Source organism: Bactrocera neohumeralis, chromosome 2 (genome assembly GCF_024586455.1).
Source record: "Bactrocera neohumeralis isolate Rockhampton chromosome 2, APGP_CSIRO_Bneo_wtdbg2-racon-allhic-juicebox.fasta_v2, whole genome shotgun sequence".
Taxonomy (NCBI): Eukaryota; Metazoa; Arthropoda; class Insecta; order Diptera; family Tephritidae; genus Bactrocera; species Bactrocera neohumeralis.
This window is the reverse complement of record NC_065919.1, coordinates 18402300-18421678: the sequence shown is the minus strand read 5'-3', so window position 1 is coordinate 18421678 and position 19379 is coordinate 18402300. Positions and strand designations below refer to the sequence as shown.

At 37.0% G+C, this 19379-nt stretch overlaps 1 protein-coding gene across 3 annotated transcripts in view; it reads right to left on the bottom strand.

The window, feature by feature from the left end:
- Positions 1-2594: 2594 nt before the first annotated feature.
- Positions 2595-19379, bottom strand: part of LOC126751022 (ATP-binding cassette sub-family C member 4) — a 53013-nt gene continuing 36228 nt past the window's right edge. For 2 of the 3 annotated variants that reach the window (XM_050460918.1, XM_050460917.1), the window contains exons 2-13: positions 17406-17623; positions 15632-15763; positions 15315-15517; positions 12274-12539; positions 8918-9769; positions 8572-8849; positions 6733-7498; positions 6302-6656; positions 6004-6234; positions 3453-3985; positions 3226-3386; positions 2595-3147 (exon numbers count right to left, since the gene is read on the bottom strand). In XM_050460918.1, coding sequence (XP_050316875.1) covers positions 2883-3147; positions 3226-3386; positions 3453-3985; positions 6004-6234; positions 6302-6656; positions 6733-7498; positions 8572-8849; positions 8918-9769; positions 12274-12539; positions 15315-15517; positions 15632-15763; positions 17406-17590 — 4227 coding nt within the window. In that variant the 5' untranslated portion in view covers positions 17591-17623 and the 3' untranslated portion in view covers positions 2595-2882. Of the gene's footprint in view, positions 3148-3225; positions 3387-3452; positions 3986-6003; positions 6235-6301; positions 6657-6732; positions 7499-8571; positions 8850-8917; positions 9770-12273; positions 12540-15314; positions 15518-15631; positions 15764-17405; positions 17624-18483; positions 18571-19379 lie in introns of those variants that run through there. The other variant, XM_050460919.1, reaches the window with a different exon arrangement.

Here is a 19379-nt window from a genome sequence, read left to right as displayed (position 1 = left end):
ATACATATGTATATTATGATTCAATTTACTTTTGAGGTATATGCCGTTATATTTTTTATATAGTTTTTAGTAAAGTACAACAAAAGTAGTAAATACAAGACATAATATTTCGAACTATGTTTTGTTCATACTGGCCAGCTGTCACGAAATACATAACTTCTACTAATGCAAAGTATAATTAAGTAAAAAATTCCTATTGTTGCCGTTACTGCTACGTACAAAAAAAAATTAATTTTGCAAATAATCGGGCTTTAAAATTGTTTTGTTCGCTTGCAAAAATACGAATATTGTAGTAAATTTTTGGATATAATTTTAATTAACAGAGTATAGTTCGTGTTTTACAACGAATTCATTTTTTTACTGTTTTCTTATTATTTGTAGAAACGTACTTAGTATATATATTTAATAAATTTGGCAAGTGAGTTTATTTTTTAATTTAGTTTGTTCAGCGATTGAAAAAATAATAAAATTTTAATTAAAAATGAAAACTACAAAAATAATATTAAAAAAATTAAAAATTTAAATCGATATTAAAAAATTCTTTAAATTCTCAATTTAAATAAATATATTTGCAAAGATTCTTTTCGATTATACAAATTTTTAATTTTTTTTATTTTTAAATTATAAATATTTTTAAAAATTATATTGGTACAATTGTGTAAAATGATGTACAAAAGAGTATACATACATACATACTATATATCTGCGCAAATTTCTATAATAATAACTCATTATTTTCGTAGGAGTTTATTGATTTAAAAGCGAAACTAATTTTTCGGCCACACATTTATTGCTAAAATATATTATGATTTTTTGAACGAATAAATTTTGTACTTTTTGAAGAAAATTAAATTAAAGAAAATTTATTTTATTAAAAAAAATTGTATCATTTTCAAGAAAAATTTATTTATTTTTTGTTTAAATTTGCAATAAAAAGTAGTTTTTCATAGAAACAAGTATTTTTAGTTTTTGATTAAAAAGTTTAAACAAAAATTTATAAAATATTAATATTGATTATTTGTTTTAAGAAAAAAAAATTAAAATTTGTTAAACAAATAAAAAATCATTTTATAAAAAAAAATTGATAAAATATTAATATTGATTACTTGTTTTAAGAAAAAAATTATTTAAAATTTGTTAAATAAATAAAAAATGATTTGAATTTGTTTATAAAAAAATATTTCCTTTACATAGTTTGTAATTAATATTATTTTAGCTTAAACAGTAAAAAAGGAATTATTAAAACAAAGAAATGCAAAAAAGGCATGCATGATTCATAATTTTTAAATTTGCTTCCTTATTACAGTTAAATTTCCATTTTTTGTTTAATTTTAATTAAAAAATAATGAAAATATTTTAAAACATTAATTAAAAAAATGAAAATAAATTGAAAATATTTAATTTAAAAAAATTAAAATAAATTAAAAAAACAATATTTAAACGAAAAATGCAAAAAAATACTAATATTTTCATAATTTTTAAAATTGCTCCTTTATTTCAGTTTATTAACATTTTTCAAAATTGTATTTTCAAAAAGATATGAAAATAAATTAAAAATTTAAATATTTAAACGAAAAATACAACACATTAATACAACATTTTCATAATTTCAAATTTGCCTTTTTAGTTCAGTTAAATCTCATTAATTTCAAAAAAAAATAAAATTAAATTTAAAAATAAAAAAAATATTTAAACAAAAAACTCATAAAAAATTTGTATAATTTTATAATTTTTATATTTTCCTTCATTTGCCTCTTAATTTCAGCTAAATTTTCAGTTTTTCAAATTTAAATCTCAAAAATATAAAAAAAAATAAAAAGTGGCATATTTAAATAAAAACTTAAAAACAAATCATACATACAAAAACTAAAAAATAAAATACATAAAAAATTAAAAAATGTACAATTGTAGAAAAAAATAAATCCATACAAACGTAGGTGTATATAAAAAAATTATTCAGAAAAAAACGAAAAAAATATTAAAAAAACTTAAAAAAATAAAATTACTTAAAAGAAAATAAACAGGAAACCGAATAAAAAAAATACAAAATAACATTAACTTCAAACGAAAAAAAATTATATAATATATGTACATATAAAAAATAAATTAAAAACAAGAATTAAAAAAAAAATGTTTTAAAATAATATTAAAAAAAATTACGTAAAAAAAATTAACAGGAAAACAAATAAAACTACAAAAAATTGTAAACAAAAAAAATTAAAATTTTTTAACAAATAATGCAACATAAAAGTAGAATGTACAAGTTAGAAATCTAATTATATGAGAAATACGCATTTTAAGTTCGGGAGTAATGGAAGTAATTCAGTTTACAACAACTATATGCGATTTTAGACACTTTTCAAAATTAACTTTTGCACAGATTTCAGAACCAGTCTGACAAACACTATCCGCTTCACATTTTTTATACAAAATAATTTGTACATAAAATTAATTTTTTTTAATTTAATTTTATAATAAAAAGTATTCAAAATCGCGTTGCTTTTGGAACTTATATGCAAGTACTTTTCGAAAACAGTAACAAAAAAGGAGTCTGAAACTAACAAACAAAATCTCTATTATGTAAAAAAGACTAATTATTCTTAAGCACACATGTATGTTTGTACATGTGTACATATATTCTTTATTTTATATTGAAGTGTTCCCCCAAAAAATAAGCTAGTCACATTAGTTAAAAAATTCCCTAAAAACTATACTATTCTTATATAAAGGCAGTTAGTTTCACTTATATTGTACATTCGCATTAACTACGCATGCGCAAAATAAATTGTTGAGCACGTCGCTATTTAAGAAATGCCACTTTTAAGCACCGTTAATGTGTCGTGTTTTCAATTAGAACCACTACAAAACAGCAGCACGCTCATTTAGGCGCGTTGCTTCATATTGTATGATTCGCTGGCGATTTTCTTAAGTGATTCTGCCTCGGCGCCCGTAGCATCGACCATCTGACGCAAAGCGCCATTTTGCTTCTTCAGCAGCAGGTGTGGTATATCGAATTCGCGTGCGCGACCATCATCCATCACGAGTATGCGATCCGAATCCATAACGGTGTGTAGGCGATGAGCAACAGTTAGCACAGTGCAATGCCTGAATTTGGTGCGAATGGTGGTTTGAATGAGCGCATCGGTTCTGTGTTGAAAAATAAAAAAAAAATCTGTCAAATAATTAAAAATTTAATTAGGAAATTAGTATTTTTGGAATACGTACTGTGGATCCACATTGGCGGTGGCCTCATCTAACACGAGCACTTTATTGTTGCGCAAAATGGCGCGCGCTAAGCACAACAGCTGACGTTGACCCACACTGAAGTTGCTGCCGCGTTGTGTCACCATATAATCCAAGCCGGGTATGGCGCCCTTGAGCTCAACCTAAAAGCATTTACAAACACATATAACATAGAAATATAAAATATAATAGAGATATCAGAAACTCACATCCTCCAGCGCGCGCCACAAATCAGCATCACCATACTTATCGAACGGATCTAAGTTGTAGCGTATGGTGGCGGAGAATAGCACCGGATCTTGTGGTATAACCGAGATTTTCGAACGCAATGTCTCCAGCGAAATACTGCCGGTTTCAATGCCATCGACCATGATGTCACCTTCCAGCTGCGAGAGACGGAAGAGCGCACCAATAAGCGAACTCTTACCGGCACCAGTGCGTCCGACTACGCCCACCTTCCAACTGGGTTCGATTGTGATATTTAAGTGTTTCAATACTGGTGGATTGTTGGGGTCGTAACGTAGTGATAGATCCTTAAATTCAACTTGCCCGTGTGTAGGCCAAGTGGGCGGTGGTTGTTTCTTGATTACCGATTCTTGTTCCAGATCTGTATATTCGAGTACGCGCTCCACGCTAGTCATCTGTTGTAATGATTCGGCTACTTGGCGTACGCCATACTGCACCATGCCAGTGAGTACCATGGCTTGAGAAATGGCCAAACCCACGTTGCCGCTGAAGGTTTCTGATAAGAAAAAAATTTGTTGTTTTTGTGGTTAGAAAATGGTAGATAGATTATGTATGTATAAGGTATACAGTATATTAAATGGAAAATATTATGGGATATATAATTATTATGGAAGATGGAGTCATATGTAGAAGTTCACGCAAGTGAGGGAAGTTATCTGATTGCAATTCACTTGGGTGTGGCCAGAAACAATTCTTTTACATAAGTATGACTCAAGCAGCTCACGACTTCCGGTCCTATACCAAGTATCCTCTGAACAAAGAACATCCCCTTGATCCCCTGGGTTGTGCGCTGGTTTTGAGACCCGCCACATAAAAAACGCCCCCAATGCCGGACGAGCTATTCCAACCCGGCGGCGAAGAACTGATAAAGAGTATGCTTCAACTTCTTTGTAAAATATGGTCGGACAAAAGCATGCCCAACGATTGGAATTTAAGTGTGCTATGCCCAATCCATAAAAAAGGAGACCCCACAATCTGCGCCAACTACCGTGGGATTAGCATCCTCAACATCGAATATAAAGTTCTATCGAGCGTATTGTGTGAAAGATTAAAGCCCACCGTTAATAAACAGATTGGACTTTATCAGTGTGGCTTCAGGCTTGGAAAATCAAGAACCGACCAGATATTCATCAAGCGCCAAATCTTGGAAAGGACCCGTGAAAAGAGAATCGACACGCATCACCTCTTCGTTGATTTCAAAGCTGTTTTTGACAACACGAAAAGGAGAAGCCTTTATGCTGCGATGTCTGAATTTGGTATCCTCACGAAACTAATACGACTGCGTAAACTGACGTTGAGCTATACCAAAAGCTTTGTCAGGATCGGGAAGGACCTTTCCGAGCCAATCAATACCAAACGAGGTTTCAGACTAGGCGACTCCCTTTCGTGCGACTTTTTCAATCTGCTGCTGGAGAAAATAATTCGAGCGGACTGGATAAGGAAGCGAAGGAGATGGGTCTGGTAGTGAACGAGGGCAAGACGAAATATCTCCTGTCATCATCGCACTTGCGACTTGGTTCACACGTCACTGTTGACAGTCATTACTTTAAGGCGTAGATAATTTCGTCTATCTTGGAACCAGTATCAATATCAACAACGCAGAATAACTCTTGTCAACAAGTGCTACTTCGGACTGAGTAGACAATTGAGAAATAAAGTCCTATCTCGACGAACAAAAACCAAACTATTAGTCACTCATTGCTCCCGTCTTGCTATATAATGCATGATGAGTCGACGTTACGAGTGTTCGAGAGAAAGGTTCTGCGGAAGATTTATGGTCCTTTGCGCATTCGCCAAGGCAAATACCGCATTCGATGGATGAGCTGTATGAGATATATGACCACATTGACATAGTTCAGCAAATTAAAAGACAGCGGCTGCGCTAGCTAGGTCATGTTGTCCGAATGGACGAAAACACTCCAGCTCTGAAAGTATTCGACGAAGTACCTGCCGGGGGAAGCAGAGGAAGAGAACTCCGTTGGAAAGACCAGGTGAAGAAGCACCTGGCTTCGCTTGAAATCTCCAATGGCGCACTGTAGTAAATTCGGCTATCACCGCGTAAGTGTGGTGTCAACGACAGTAAAGAAGAAGAAAAATTACAAATGAATCAAAAACCTTTGTTACTATTTTTTGTTCTGCAATTTTTACACTGAGGCCTTGAACCTATATACCTTTGAGTGATTTGAGACATCAATATGTCGCTAAAACGTATGCACCAGGAGATATGTATATGACGGACCTTTAACTTTGAATTTGGTTTTCAAACTTGTCGTAAGTACGAGACAAGGAAGTTATGATTGTAAATTTGAGAATAAAGTAAGTCAAACGTAATAATTATATAGAAAAAGTACGAGTTTAATGGAGTATTAAGAGCTTTACCGCAACTACCCCATTCTGTTAAACATTAAGGCAATAAATATAAAGCGTTGCCTACATTTAGGCTACACGGTAAAAAAGCTATCTCTATTAAGATGTGTAGATTCATTTTTTTATTTTAAAATGCACAACACTTACGAGTTCCCATTAACGAAAAACTAAATGTCACCGAGGCAAGGAAGCAACAGCTGACGCAGTCCAACCACAAGCCCAAGGCCGTGTTCGCAGCCATTGTCAGTTGCCAGACAGCGCTATGCACATCCTGTAGACTGTCAAACTCCTTTATGACAATATCTTGTAATTCACGTGCGCGTATAGTCGCAATGCCGGATAATGAGGCGGAGAGATGAGAGAAGACTGGACTACGACCTGTGATGTGAGATTAAAAGTTAATAATAATAATAATTGTGAGTATAATTTTTTGGGTCGAACTTACAAATGCCCTCCAAGCGCTTAAGGTCCTGCGAAGGACGCAAATATAACTGTAAAATCCAGTAATCAACTATGGCTACAATCAAAATGGCCAACAGCAGAATGGGATTGACGACACAGATCACAATCAATATGCCAAACATAACCAAAGAGATTTGTATGAAGTCCATAATAGATTTGGGTAGATACTCATCAATGGCGCCCATATCCTTGGAGAAACGATTTAGAATGCGACCCGAGGGATTGGTGTCGAAGAAACGCATTGTTGCACGGAGTATGCAGCCGAACATGCGATCGTGCAGCACTTTTGAGGCATGCATGCAGACTTTGAAGAAGAGATAGTCACGAAATACGGTAATCTGTGAAAATGCGAGAGACAAAAAAAAATGTCTTTAGTACGAACACACTTTTATCTTACATTCATTGCTTACTCACCAACACAACGGCGACGATGAGTGCGCCGTATATATACAAACACTCGAAAGTGGTGAAAGTCGTGGGCTTACTAAGCGAACGCAAGTATTCTTGTTGCGTCCAAATATTTACGAAATAATCAGAACCGCTGCAGATCACTTGCGACAACAACATGACACAGGTCATAAAGACTAGACCGCATACACTGCTGCCAGCGCGGAAATATACCCACCAAACGCGTCCGGAGACACCACCTTTCGCCTGGTCCTCCGCCAAACCAGAATCATCGGAGAGATCCTGTTCAGAGCTCAAAGCCAAACTTGCCGATTTTCTCGTTAGCGAACCATCATTATTAGCGCTGGTGCGACTGCTGCGACTGGTACGACGCAACGGTTGATAACCATCACGCACACCATCAATATAAGGAATTTCCTCATCCTCATAGGTGGTTTCATGTGATAAAATCGATTCGTTCTCACTCTCGACGGCTTCATCTTCCTCCTTTATGCGTTCAAGTAATTTGGCAAAATCAAGGTCACTTTTCGACAGCTCCTCGTAGGTGCCTTGCCGTGAGATGCGTCCATTTTCAATGATCACAATCCAATCGGCTTCGGTCAAGAAGTGTACTTGGTGGGTAATAAGCACCCGTGTGGCCTTTTCAGTGGCCAAACGACCGCGTGGTCCAATTACTTCGTCGAAAAGCTGACGACCGACGTGTGCATCGACGGCGCTCAATGGATCATCGAGCAAATAAATGGAAGCTGGTTTGTAAATCGCACGTGCCAAGCTAGAAAATTTCAAAGAAAAGTGTTAAAAAAATAGTTTTTTGAAGGAAACTGTCATTAAAGTGCACAATGTTTAAGGAACTTCAAACTCATTTGAAAAACTCTGCCCTATCACAAAATTTATAACACCTAGGAGGAGTCGTCGGAGACCCTATAAAATATACATATATATATAAAATGAGCGACGGTCTCTTCCTCTGCTTACCCCGGCGGGTACTGCGTCGAATACTCAGAGATGTCTCTTTTAATTCGCTGGACTATGTCAATGTCATCGTATATCTCGTACAGCTCATCGTTCCACTGCGGTATTCGTCGTTGCCAATGCGCAAAGAACCATAAATCTTCCGCAGAACTTTTCTCTCGAAAACTCGTAACGTCGACTCATCAGCTTTTGTCATCGTCCATGCCTCTGCACCAAAAAGCAGAAAAGGAAAAATGAGTCATTTATAGAGTTTGGTCTTAGTTCGTCGAGAGAGGACTTTACTTCTCAATTGCCTACTCAGTCCTGTTGGCAAGAGTTATTCTGCTTTGGATTTCGAGGCTGACATTGTTTTTGCTATTAATACTGGTTCGTTTCGATTTCTGGATGTTTCGATTCGAACTGTCAACAGTGACTTGGTGAGATATTTTGTCTTGCTCTCGTTCACTAGCAACCCATTTGCTTCGCTTCTTTATCCAGTCTAGAGAAAGCAGAACTAACGGCGATATCAATATCATCGACCTAGGCCAACAGCTGTACACTCTTATAGAACTTCTCTAATTTATTTCTGCAGCTCTAATCATTTTCTCCAATAGTAGATTATAGAAGTCGCACGATAGGGAGTCGCCTTGTGTGAAACATCGTTTGGTATTGAACGGCTCGGGGAGGCCCTTCCCGATCCTGATGGAGCGTTTGGTATTTCTATCAGTTTACACAGCCGTATTAACTTTGCGGGGAGTTCAGATAAGAATACTGCCATTCAGACTAACCGATCGATACCAAGTTTTTGTGTGGACAAATTTGTTTATTTATGAAGAGTATTACAGCTTCGTTGCAACCGCAGTTAATATTATTTTCTTATACACCGCAACTCACCTTATACGCGCACGTTGACCACCCGACAGTGATGCGCCTCGCTCACCCACAATTGTCTTATCGCCATTACTAAGCTGCTGGAAATCGGTCGAAAGCGCACAGCACTTCGTCACCTCGTTATAACGCTTGCGATCGTAAGGCTCGCCAAAGAGTATATTATTGCGCACAGTGCCGGTGAACAGCCAAGGTTCCTGAGCGGCATAAGAGAGTTCGCCTTGTATGACAACTTCGCCATCTGTGATTGGCAGTTCGGCTAACAGTAGCTGTAGCAATGAACTCTGCACAAAAATTTTATTTTTGTAAGTGAAAGTGCCTTTAAAGTGTAAAATAAAAATATAAAATATACCTTGCCCGCACCCACGGGACCAATAACAGCACATAACTGCCCACGCTTTATTTCCAAATTGATATCCTGTAGGGTATCCTGCGGTTTCGTCAGATCCCAATTCGCATTCACCTGTTTGAGTACAATGGCATTGGCGGCGCTGCTTTCGCTCGATTTGGATTCTTTTTTATGTGTCAGCCCTTGTGCCTTTTCGTCGTGTCCTTCCTGCTGCAGGAAGGTTTCGACACGATTTAGTGAGACTAGTGCCTCAGCACCGAAAGACACAGCAAGCGGATACCAAATGGCGACGACCACTTGCAACATATTATAATAACTGGCCACAGAGAAAACAATATCGGCTGAAATTTGATTACCCATAAGTACAGCAGCTGCAATGGTTATATAGAGTGTGGAGCGTTTCGTAAACACCATCGTACTCAAATAGAAGCCACGTAAATATGATGCATAACGAATTTGCTTGATTTCACGACGACGCGCCTCGCCGACTACAGCCTGAAAGGGTTTCTCCCATGCATACATTTTGATCACCTGTATACCCTGTACCAATTCGTTCATGATGCCGACACGCGCATCGGTACGTTCGGCGATTTTCCTACGCAACTTGGAAGCCAATTTACTGAGACCGGTTTGTACTGGTATGGTTTTAAGAAGTAGACAGACCATGCCCACAACTGCTGCCCAACCAATGCGTAGCCAAATGAGATAGCAAATCAGCATGGCATTCAATGGCATTATCCAGATCCAGTGCATATAAACGAAACCGATGTTAAGACGATTAACATCGTTCGAGAGCAAATTGATTAGATATCCGGCTGGAGTTTGGCCAACGGAGCGCATTGAGAGGCGAAGTGTCTGAAATTAAAGAATGACTTTAGTAACTCGTGAAGTGAATCTGTTAACAAAAAGAGTAGTGTGAAATAAAGAGAAAATAAAGGTTTTTATTGTTATCTAATAATACCATGTTTAGACCGACACTTAATCACACGCTTTCGGCTGTTGAGTGGTTTATCCCACTAATCTTATAAATTACATTATCTTTGCTGACTTAGACACTACAAAGGGAAAAAAATGTAAACAAACAATTTTTTTTAAAGCAATGAATCTAATTTACCCTGAAAATCGACTTCCCAAATGAAAGAATGCGTCCATTATTTCTATTATATGGAAAATATTTAAAAGAATACGTCCTTTTATTACAAAATACTATTTAACAAAAACAGCTGTTTTTTCATCTTTCCAACGGCAGTGAGAACGGGCTGATTAATGAAGGGCTTAAATGTAATCTAATCCTTTCAAATTTTCGGTCTGAACATGGTATAAGGCGGCAATACTATTCAGACCTTGTCTTTTGAAGTGTTTTCAACGAATCTTCAAGCGATATATTCAGTACTTAGCTTGTACCGACAAGTTTGGACTAAAGAACTGAAGTGATAATGCAGAAGTTTCTAGAGTGCTTGTAAAGAGTTTGCGAGTTTATTGAATGTATTCATTATTTGAAGAAAATAGTTTGGATATACCAATGCCGAATTCTAAGCTCGAGTATATCCTCTGCTATTGGTACTGTACTTGACTAATTTTTAGAAGAAAATAAGAAAAGCTGTTCCTTTTCATTGGTGATGGTTTATATGAGCGCACAACCTCGCTAAACGAGTATTATGTATAAAGCTAAATGCTACTTTGGACTGAGTAGGAAATTAAAAAGTAAAGTCATCTCTCGACGAACAAAGAACGAACTTTACATCTGAAATGATGGTGCAGAAGCATAGACTAAGGAGTGTTCCAAAGAAAGATTTTTCGGAAGACTTATGGTTCTTTGCTCATTGGAAATGGTGAGTACCGCAGTCGATGGAACGATGAGCTGTACGAGATATACGGCGACATTGACATGAATGGTTTTTCAATAAGAGCGCCACAAAGGTTTTTGGGGCATTAATGAAATTCTTTATTCCTGTGAAAGTACATTCGATGCCATTATGAATGGAACTCGATTTCTTTGGCACGACCACCACAGGCACGCTTGCAGAAGTCCAGAAGCTCAACCCAATTTTCGACGGTTTTCAAGCATAAATCGGCCGATACTGCTGCAATTTCACATTCGATAATCGCGCGAAATTCATCAATCATCGCTGGCTTGTTGGCATCGACCATAGACTTGACCTAGCCCCACATGAATCAGTCTAACGGAGTCGAATCGCACGACCGAGGCGACCAATAACACGTTCACCAAACTTGGTTTTCAATAAATCGATTGTGACATTCGCTGTGTGGCTTGTGGTGCCATCCTGTTGGAACCATATATTGTCCAAGTCCATGTCATCCAATTCGGGCCAAAATTATTCGATAGCGGTAGCGATTCCCATTCACAGTAGCGTGCCGGTCTTGGTCATCACGGAAGAAGTACGGCCCAATGTCGCTGCCGGCCCATAAACCGCACCAAACCGTAGTTTTTTCGGGATGCTATGGTGATTCAAGGAGTACGTGTGAATTGCTGTCGGACCAATAACGCATATTTTGCTTATTGACGAAGCCATTCAGCCAGAAATGAGCCTCATCGCTGAAGATGATTTTTCGATGAAAATTCGGATCACTTTCAAGTTGTTGCCCAGTCCAATTCACGAATATACGCGTCTGCGATTGTGGTGGTCAAGCGGCTTCAGTTATTGCGTCATTTTGATCTTGTGAGGATGTAGGCCTTGATCTTTTCGCAAAATTCGTCACAGAGTTACCCAACGCTTGAGAACGAAGTGTGAGAGACTGATTTAGGTCTTCCTCAATAATGCGCTAGCGGCAGAAAATATTCTCTTCAGGCACTTCTTTGCCTCACTGGCACGGGAATATTTTGTACTATGCCTGTGGATTCAAATTTTTCCACTAAACCCTCAATAGTGGATCTGACAGAAGGATTATGACGACCATAAATTGGACGTGGCGCTCTTAAAATTGAGTCCACTGACTTAAAATTTTGGTAAATTTTAATAATTTCGACTCGTTGTTGGATCGTATATCTTTGCATGATGAAATGTCAAACCTTACTGATGAGAAATGTCAAAAGAACGGGAAAAATATGGCTTCGTTTGCTGTCCCTATCGGTCTATTGTAAACCCATACAATATATAAACAGTCTGATGAGCTAACCGCTCAAAATCAAGTTCTTGTAAGTAAAACGCTTTTATATAACGAGATATATTCACGAAACTTGCCACAGATTTAAATACAAGGGATCGCTACAATCGTCAAACAAATTTTTCAAATCAGAACTTCGCTTTCAAAACATTTTAATATTTTTTAGTTTTCTTGTAAACCCATATATTCTGAACCCAGGAGAAAAAGCAATTACTGCTCAAGTATTCACTCACCTTTCTGTAAATCAGCGAGCAACAAGCGATGCGCATGCGTCCGCCCAACAAACGCTGTCTCAAATCCACATGATGTATAAGAAAGCAACTCAGCAGTGTGGATGTTACCAAAATAGTGCCCAAGCAATAAATATCATTGAATACAAACCATAGCGGATCTTCGATATCACTGAATTCAGGTTGCGCAGCTGTTGTAGTGATATTGTCGGCAAACAAAAATTTATCTGTCGCAGATTTTCCGGTGACGTCAAGGATGTTAGATGATGCTGCAAAGAAAACAAATATTTACATATGTAAGTAATGGCACGTGTGCGATATATACAAATATACATACAGATACATACATCTAAACTAAGAAGAAATGAGCAAATCGTAATGAAAGAAATTTATTGATTGATATCAGCAATTGCAGTGTCATAATCAGTTCGACCAAACCAATCAATTGTGCACTCGGCTAATTGTCAGACAACTTAATTGACGCAAACGGTTCGCTTTGTCCGCAGATTACTTACGCCCATACGTAGATATACATATGTATATATATACATACGTATCAACTATTTCTGTACTCTAGATTTGCCCAGCTCACAACAAAAGAACAACAATGATTGTCAATGATGGTATCAATCATCTCTCATAACATAACGAAACTATATTCTATATGCATACGTATACAATATTTATCGGCCAGCAATAATATGCCAACTAATCTTAGAAGAAGAAGCATCTAATGATTGTATTTAACAGTCAGGCGCCAGTTTTCGTTCATAAAGTATAGTATGTCACAAATTTAATGGATTCTTTGAAAACAACTTCCAGAACTGTGGGCAAAAACTAGTAAGACTTTTAATTTAATTCTTTTTAGGTTAGTATGACTGTCGGAACATCTGTGTCAAATGTCACATCAAAATAATCATTAGCATTTAGATTTTTAGTATATGGTTGTCTTTCTGAAGTACATAAAAAGCATTCGGCGATTTTAACTATTATAGAGATCTTACTGGCATCGTTGGAATATCGGAAGGATCAGTGAAAACCATTTTGAAAGATCATTTGCACCTAAGAAAAGTAAAGTACGATTGGTTCCAAAATCACTAAAAACAGCGTTGCGTTAACGTCTGTGGGACAATGCTTTTAATGCAGAAAGAACACGCCGAAATGCTCTCCTCCTTCAACTGTATGCCTGAAAAGATGGATGTCGTAAAGACCACTCATGGCGATTTTTTCTCTGCTCACATACCGAGGAAGAAGCCGCTGGAGAAGAGATATAGTGAGACTTTTCACTGATAGGTCGAAGGTAGGAGGGAAAGATGGAAGGGAGGTTTCGTGTAAGGAGCTCGCCGTCAATCTTAGCTCTAGGCTGCAAGACCACTGTAGTGATTTTCAGGCAGAAATGGTGGAATCAAAGTGGCAGTAGACGTACTGCTATGAAGTGCAACCTCTTTTAGCGAAGTGAACAATGATGACAGCAAAAAGACAGCAAAGTGACAATACTAGTGCTGAGCTCGTTAACTGTGCACTCAAAGCTAATAAAGGAATATCTGTCTTCGCTAGAAACAGCATGAAGCTACTTCATCATGACATTTGTTTGGGTGTCTGGTTATACCGGAAGCGCTAGCAATTGCAAAGCCCCATGAGCTAGCCAGAGGGGACATCCTTGTCCTGCTCACACCGGAATGGGATCGAATAGGATTTCCGTTGGCATTTTGCATATTAGCACTGGAATAATGGACTTCGCGTACACTTAGCTGGCGCTGTTCGATAACTGAACTAATAGCACTGAGCAAAGTTCATCTTGCCGAAATCGCAGGAGTTCTTACTGGACAATGTTCATATAGACATTCATGCGGTAAGGCTCAAAATCTTGTCGGACGCTAGTTGTGAAAGCTGTATGGAGGAGGATGAGGAGCAAACATCCAGGAACTTTCTCTCCCGTTGTCCAGCGGTTGCAAGATTGAGGTGAAACATCTCGGTAGTTTTAACTTCGGCGAACCAGAAGACGCAGCCGAAACTGATATTGCCGTCTCAAAAAGGCTCAAAGCACTTTGTGCATCTGTAAAGGTGTTATGATCCAGTATATTTTGGAGTTTTATGTACTACAACGAAGCGGTATAATAAGCTGATAAGTAAGATCCCTGTTAGGATTGACATAACCTCATAATAAAGTGAGTTTGTACGATATAGTTAACATTCTAAAAATTTAAAATATACAAGGACTTATCTTTCATAACGATAGTAAAAGTCTATAAATTGGGGTTTACATTGCCTTTGTATTCAGGGCATACTCTGGACCCGGTCACAGCCCATCATTTCGCCTCTCAGACCTCAAAAAAATGCTTACTGCAAATAAATTTAGCGACTATGAAACGTTTATCAGCTATACCGAGGTCTCTTTTGTAGCATATTGACCAAAATGGTAAGGAAAATTTGGAAATTGGGGGAAATTGTAGGATATAAATCTGATATTGTTCCGGTGTCGTTAAAAATCGTCTGGCCGATAGTCACTGGTTGGTCAAATGCTGTTAGTGTTAATGTGAAGCTAAGCTGATGGTTATGTAGACTTATATGGAGAGCAAACCTCAGAAACAACAAGGGGATATGAACCTAAGTTTCAGTAGTCGAACCTCTCAGCTGGTTTTCTTTAATTTGTGTATTTTAAAAGCGAAGACCTTGAGGTCTCTGGGTCAAAATTTTTTAACTATCAACATACTTATGTATATCAGCGGAACTATTCATTAGATAGGATTTTTCTTCTCGATGAAGTCTTACATCTTGCTGTTGTTGTTGGCAGAAACATTTCTGAGAAATTTAACGAATGCTACAGAGTCGACAGTTCTCTTCTTTTGTCCCAAGGAATGGACAGTCAATTAAACTTCAATACAAATATTATATTTTGTCGGTAAGGGTGTGGCTTTGATTACGAAAATCAAAAAGCGAAGTGGCCTTTTTATTGGTGATTCTCCGCAATTTATTTCACTATAATCTTTATGATCTAATAATTTAATGCATACTAACCGAAGTTCATATATGAATACACTTACCTCCTCCAGCATTTCCAGCAGCCACATCAGCCGACAACAAAGAGATGTTTTTCACGGATGCATCAATGGAACGTATTGCTCGGCTTGTCGCATTCACTATCTCAGTGGCTGTTGTTGTTGTATTCGCTGAGCGATTTGAAGAGAGTGACACTTGTTTTTGAAATTGCATCAATAATTGCGCCAACACAGCGGGTATGAGTGATCTGTTAACGAAAACAAAGGATGTACATATAAATAAGGGCGCTGGTATGTATGTAATTAAGTTTGTAGAAAAGTAAAATTCAGAAGATTCTTTGATTATTTCATCTTTTACTTACTTAATGACCATATAAATTAATGATATGGCGCCATCCACAACTGCGGACACCCAAAATGTGCGCAGAATGGCATTACGTAGCAGCGGCTTACGTCCCTTGCGACGTGCTCGCTCCACTTCAGCGTACCATTTTCTGAAAGCAAAGAGACAAAGTTATGGGAATAATGCATTTCAACTAATTTGATTCATAATTTCAAAGGAAGCTAAGTTAAAAAACTTAAAATAATTGCCGTTGAGCGCTGCCAGCACGTTGTTGCCTTTAGTACGGAAATACTTTCAGTCCTTGGTTTTTTTTATATTTATATATTTTATTCACTTTATACATACTGTGAGGATAAGGACGCTATTTTCTTATTATCAAATATATTACTTTTAGTGCTTTAAATTGGCGTCGACACCGCTTTCCGCTAACCCCCTTATAGCCGATTAACAACAGCGCGCCAGTCTTTCTTCTTTTCCTTCTATATCATCTGCCAACTAATGATGGATTTTTTTTGCAAGAGAAGCCAGGTCTATTGCCACCTGGTCTTTCCAGCGGAGTGGAGGTCTTTCACTTCCTCTGATCCCCCGGCGGGTACTCCGTCGATTATTCTCAGAGCTGGAGTATTTACGTCCATTCGGAGGACATGACCTCGCCAAAGAAGCCGCTGTCTTTAAATTCGCTGAACTATGTCAATGACGTCGAATATCGAATATGATATTCGCCGTAGCCAATGCGCAAATGACCATAAATCTTCCGGAGAACCTTTCTCTCGAAAACTCTTAACGTCGGCTCATCAGATGTTGTCACCGTCCATGTCTCTGCATTATATAGCAAGACGGGAATCCACAAAAAAAGTTTGGTTTTTGTTCGTCGAGATGGATTTATTTCTCAACAACGGATATAAGGTTCTATCGAGCGTTTTGTAGGAAAGACTAAAGCCCACCGTCAACAAACTGATTGGACCTTATCAGTGTGGCTTCAGGTCTGGAAAATGAACAACTGACCAGATATTCACCATGCGCCAAATCTTAGAAAAGACCGTGAAAAGCGGATGGACAAAGAAAGAAGAAGAACTAATGCCCGGACTGGTTCATTTAAATAGCGTTATCACACTGAATTTTTGTGATCGTGTGAATTTTGATCTCCAAATAATTTTTCTTTTTCTTTTTGCCTGGAAATTTTTACCGTAGAAAAAGTTTAAGAACAGTTTGTTTGAAATTATACGATGCCATTAATGGCTATGGAATCGATGAAACTCAGCATTCAGTGAAGTCATCGAAAACGTGCCTCACACGAGTTGTCCACTCACCACTGTTAATGACGATAGCATCGAAAGAATAAAGCAAGAAGTACTAGAAAATCGTCGTGTTGACATTAGAGGAATAGCAGATGTTCTCTACACCTCTTATGGATTGACTCAACACATTTTGGATATGAAGCGTGTCAATGCTAGGCTCGTACCAAAAGATCTTAATCTTTAGCAAAAACTACTTCGAGTAAAAGTCGCAAAAGAGATGATCGACAAGGTAGATAAGGACTGTACATTTATCAAACGCGAAATTACTGATAACAATACTTTTATGAATATTGGTTTATTATAGGTATGAATATGACAATAATATAACGAAAGTTGAAAAATAAAAAAAAAAAAAAACCTCGCTTTAAACTTTGTGGATTAGTAAAAATTCGCAAATAACTGAAAATAATTTCAGGTTTTTGTGAGAGTACAATTCGTCCGGTTGCACGTGAACTTGGCGCATCTTTAATTGGTTATTAAATATTTGTTACTTACTCTTCCAAGCGATCTCCTAAATCCTCTGAGCTATCTTTTGGCATACACTTGGTGAGATCATCTGTGTTCAAGCCGTTTTTGGCGCCCTTAAAGAGCAGCGGCATGGCCCAAACGAAAAGTAATTGCGACAGTATGTTCGCATGACGGCGAGGATTGATTTTTTCTGGCTTACGGGAACTATCCATTTTGCTTAGATGTGCTCTATAGCAAAAGTATTACTGTAAAAACAAAATTAAATAATAAAAATTAAATAAATATTTGCAACAATGAAAAAATAGTATATGTAATAATAATAATAATAATAATAATAATAATAATAATAATGATAAAAGTTTATAGTCATAGCATATGTATGTATATTTAAAAATAGTAAAATAATTAAATATAAAGATTCGAGTATTATTCAAATGTGACAAACTAATTTTTCAGTCAGATTTCGTCAACCAGTAGGTACACCCATGACTATACTCTAATAATAGAGTGAATAATTTTGAAGAATAGGATTTCCTTGAGGGATCGTCGTCGTATCAGCTGTCAAAGTAAATATTTTTTTGCATATGCCATTTGCTATGCCAATTTTGGATTGTTTTATCAGGACATTTCATAAATGGAGAAGCGCTATCAAGGGATTTGAAGCGCAGAAATATTTATAGCAAATTTCTAGCAAAATTCGTAATTTATTCTTCAAAATTTATCTCGTCCCCTCAAAGTAATCCCTTATGAATTCGAAACGGTTTTCCTGTAGTTTTCTGAATAGCCAGAAGTCATACGGCACTAAATCAGGTGAATACGGTGGTTGCGGCATGATATTGGTTGAAAGTTTGGTGAAAAACTCACGAAGAATCAATGCAGTATGCGACGGTGCTTTATCGTGGTGCAAAAATAACGAGTTGTCGGCTTATAATTTCGACCTCTTTTTAAGAATAGCTTCGCGAAAATGACGCATAAGACTGAAATAGTATTCCTTGTTAACAGTTTGGCAGATCGAAAGGAATTCGGAGTGCACCGCAACTCGTTAATCAAAGAGAACTGTCAACATAACCTTGATTTTTGACGTGACTTTTCGGCTTCGACTCACCTTTGCCACTTTATTCGGCCGATTGATCGTCTATTTCCGGGTCGTACGCATAGATCCAAGACACATCGTCAGTAATAGTACGTTTCATGACATCCTACTTAGTATTCGGAAAGCATTGTTTCAAAGACGTTAGCGCGACGCTGTTTTTCCAAAAAATTTGTGTGATTTTGGAACCAATCGTGCTTTCACTTTTCTTAGGCCCAAATGATCTTTCAAAATGGCTTTCACTGATGCTTCCGATATTCCAACGATAACAGCAAAAACTCTGACTGTTAATTTTCGATTCTCAAGCACCAATTTCTTTATTTTATTGACGTATCGATCATCAATTGATGTTGATGGCGTCCTGGACGTGGTGCGTCGTCAACGCGTTCTCGACCTCCCTTGAATAATTTGTATCAATCAAAAACACGTGCTCGCGACAAACAATTATCAGCGAAGGTCTTTTCGAACTATTCAAACGTTTCGGCACCAGAAATTTGTTTTCGCAAATTGAATTTAATGGAACTTCTTTGCTGAATAATTTCACTTATCGTAAAAATCACTGAATGTTCTTTTATATACTTCAGAAATAAAGCAATGAATAAAGCATAAAAAAGCATGTCCTAAACACTAATGATCATTTGGCACAACCTACACAACCATCACTGATAGTCATACCAACCTAGCAAAAAAATATTACGACGAAGTCTTACTATTCTTTGCCCACAGCAGTACTTTCTGTTATCGAGTTCAGAATAGAGTGAAAATTTTAAAACTATTTGTGTACTTATTGAACTGTAATCCGTTAATCAGTTATTGCTTTTGAGATCGGCTCGTCTTTAGTGTAGCTACCAAACATTAGTGAGAAGCAAAATTTTCCTTCTACATATTTGGTTACTTAAAAGGTAGACTTG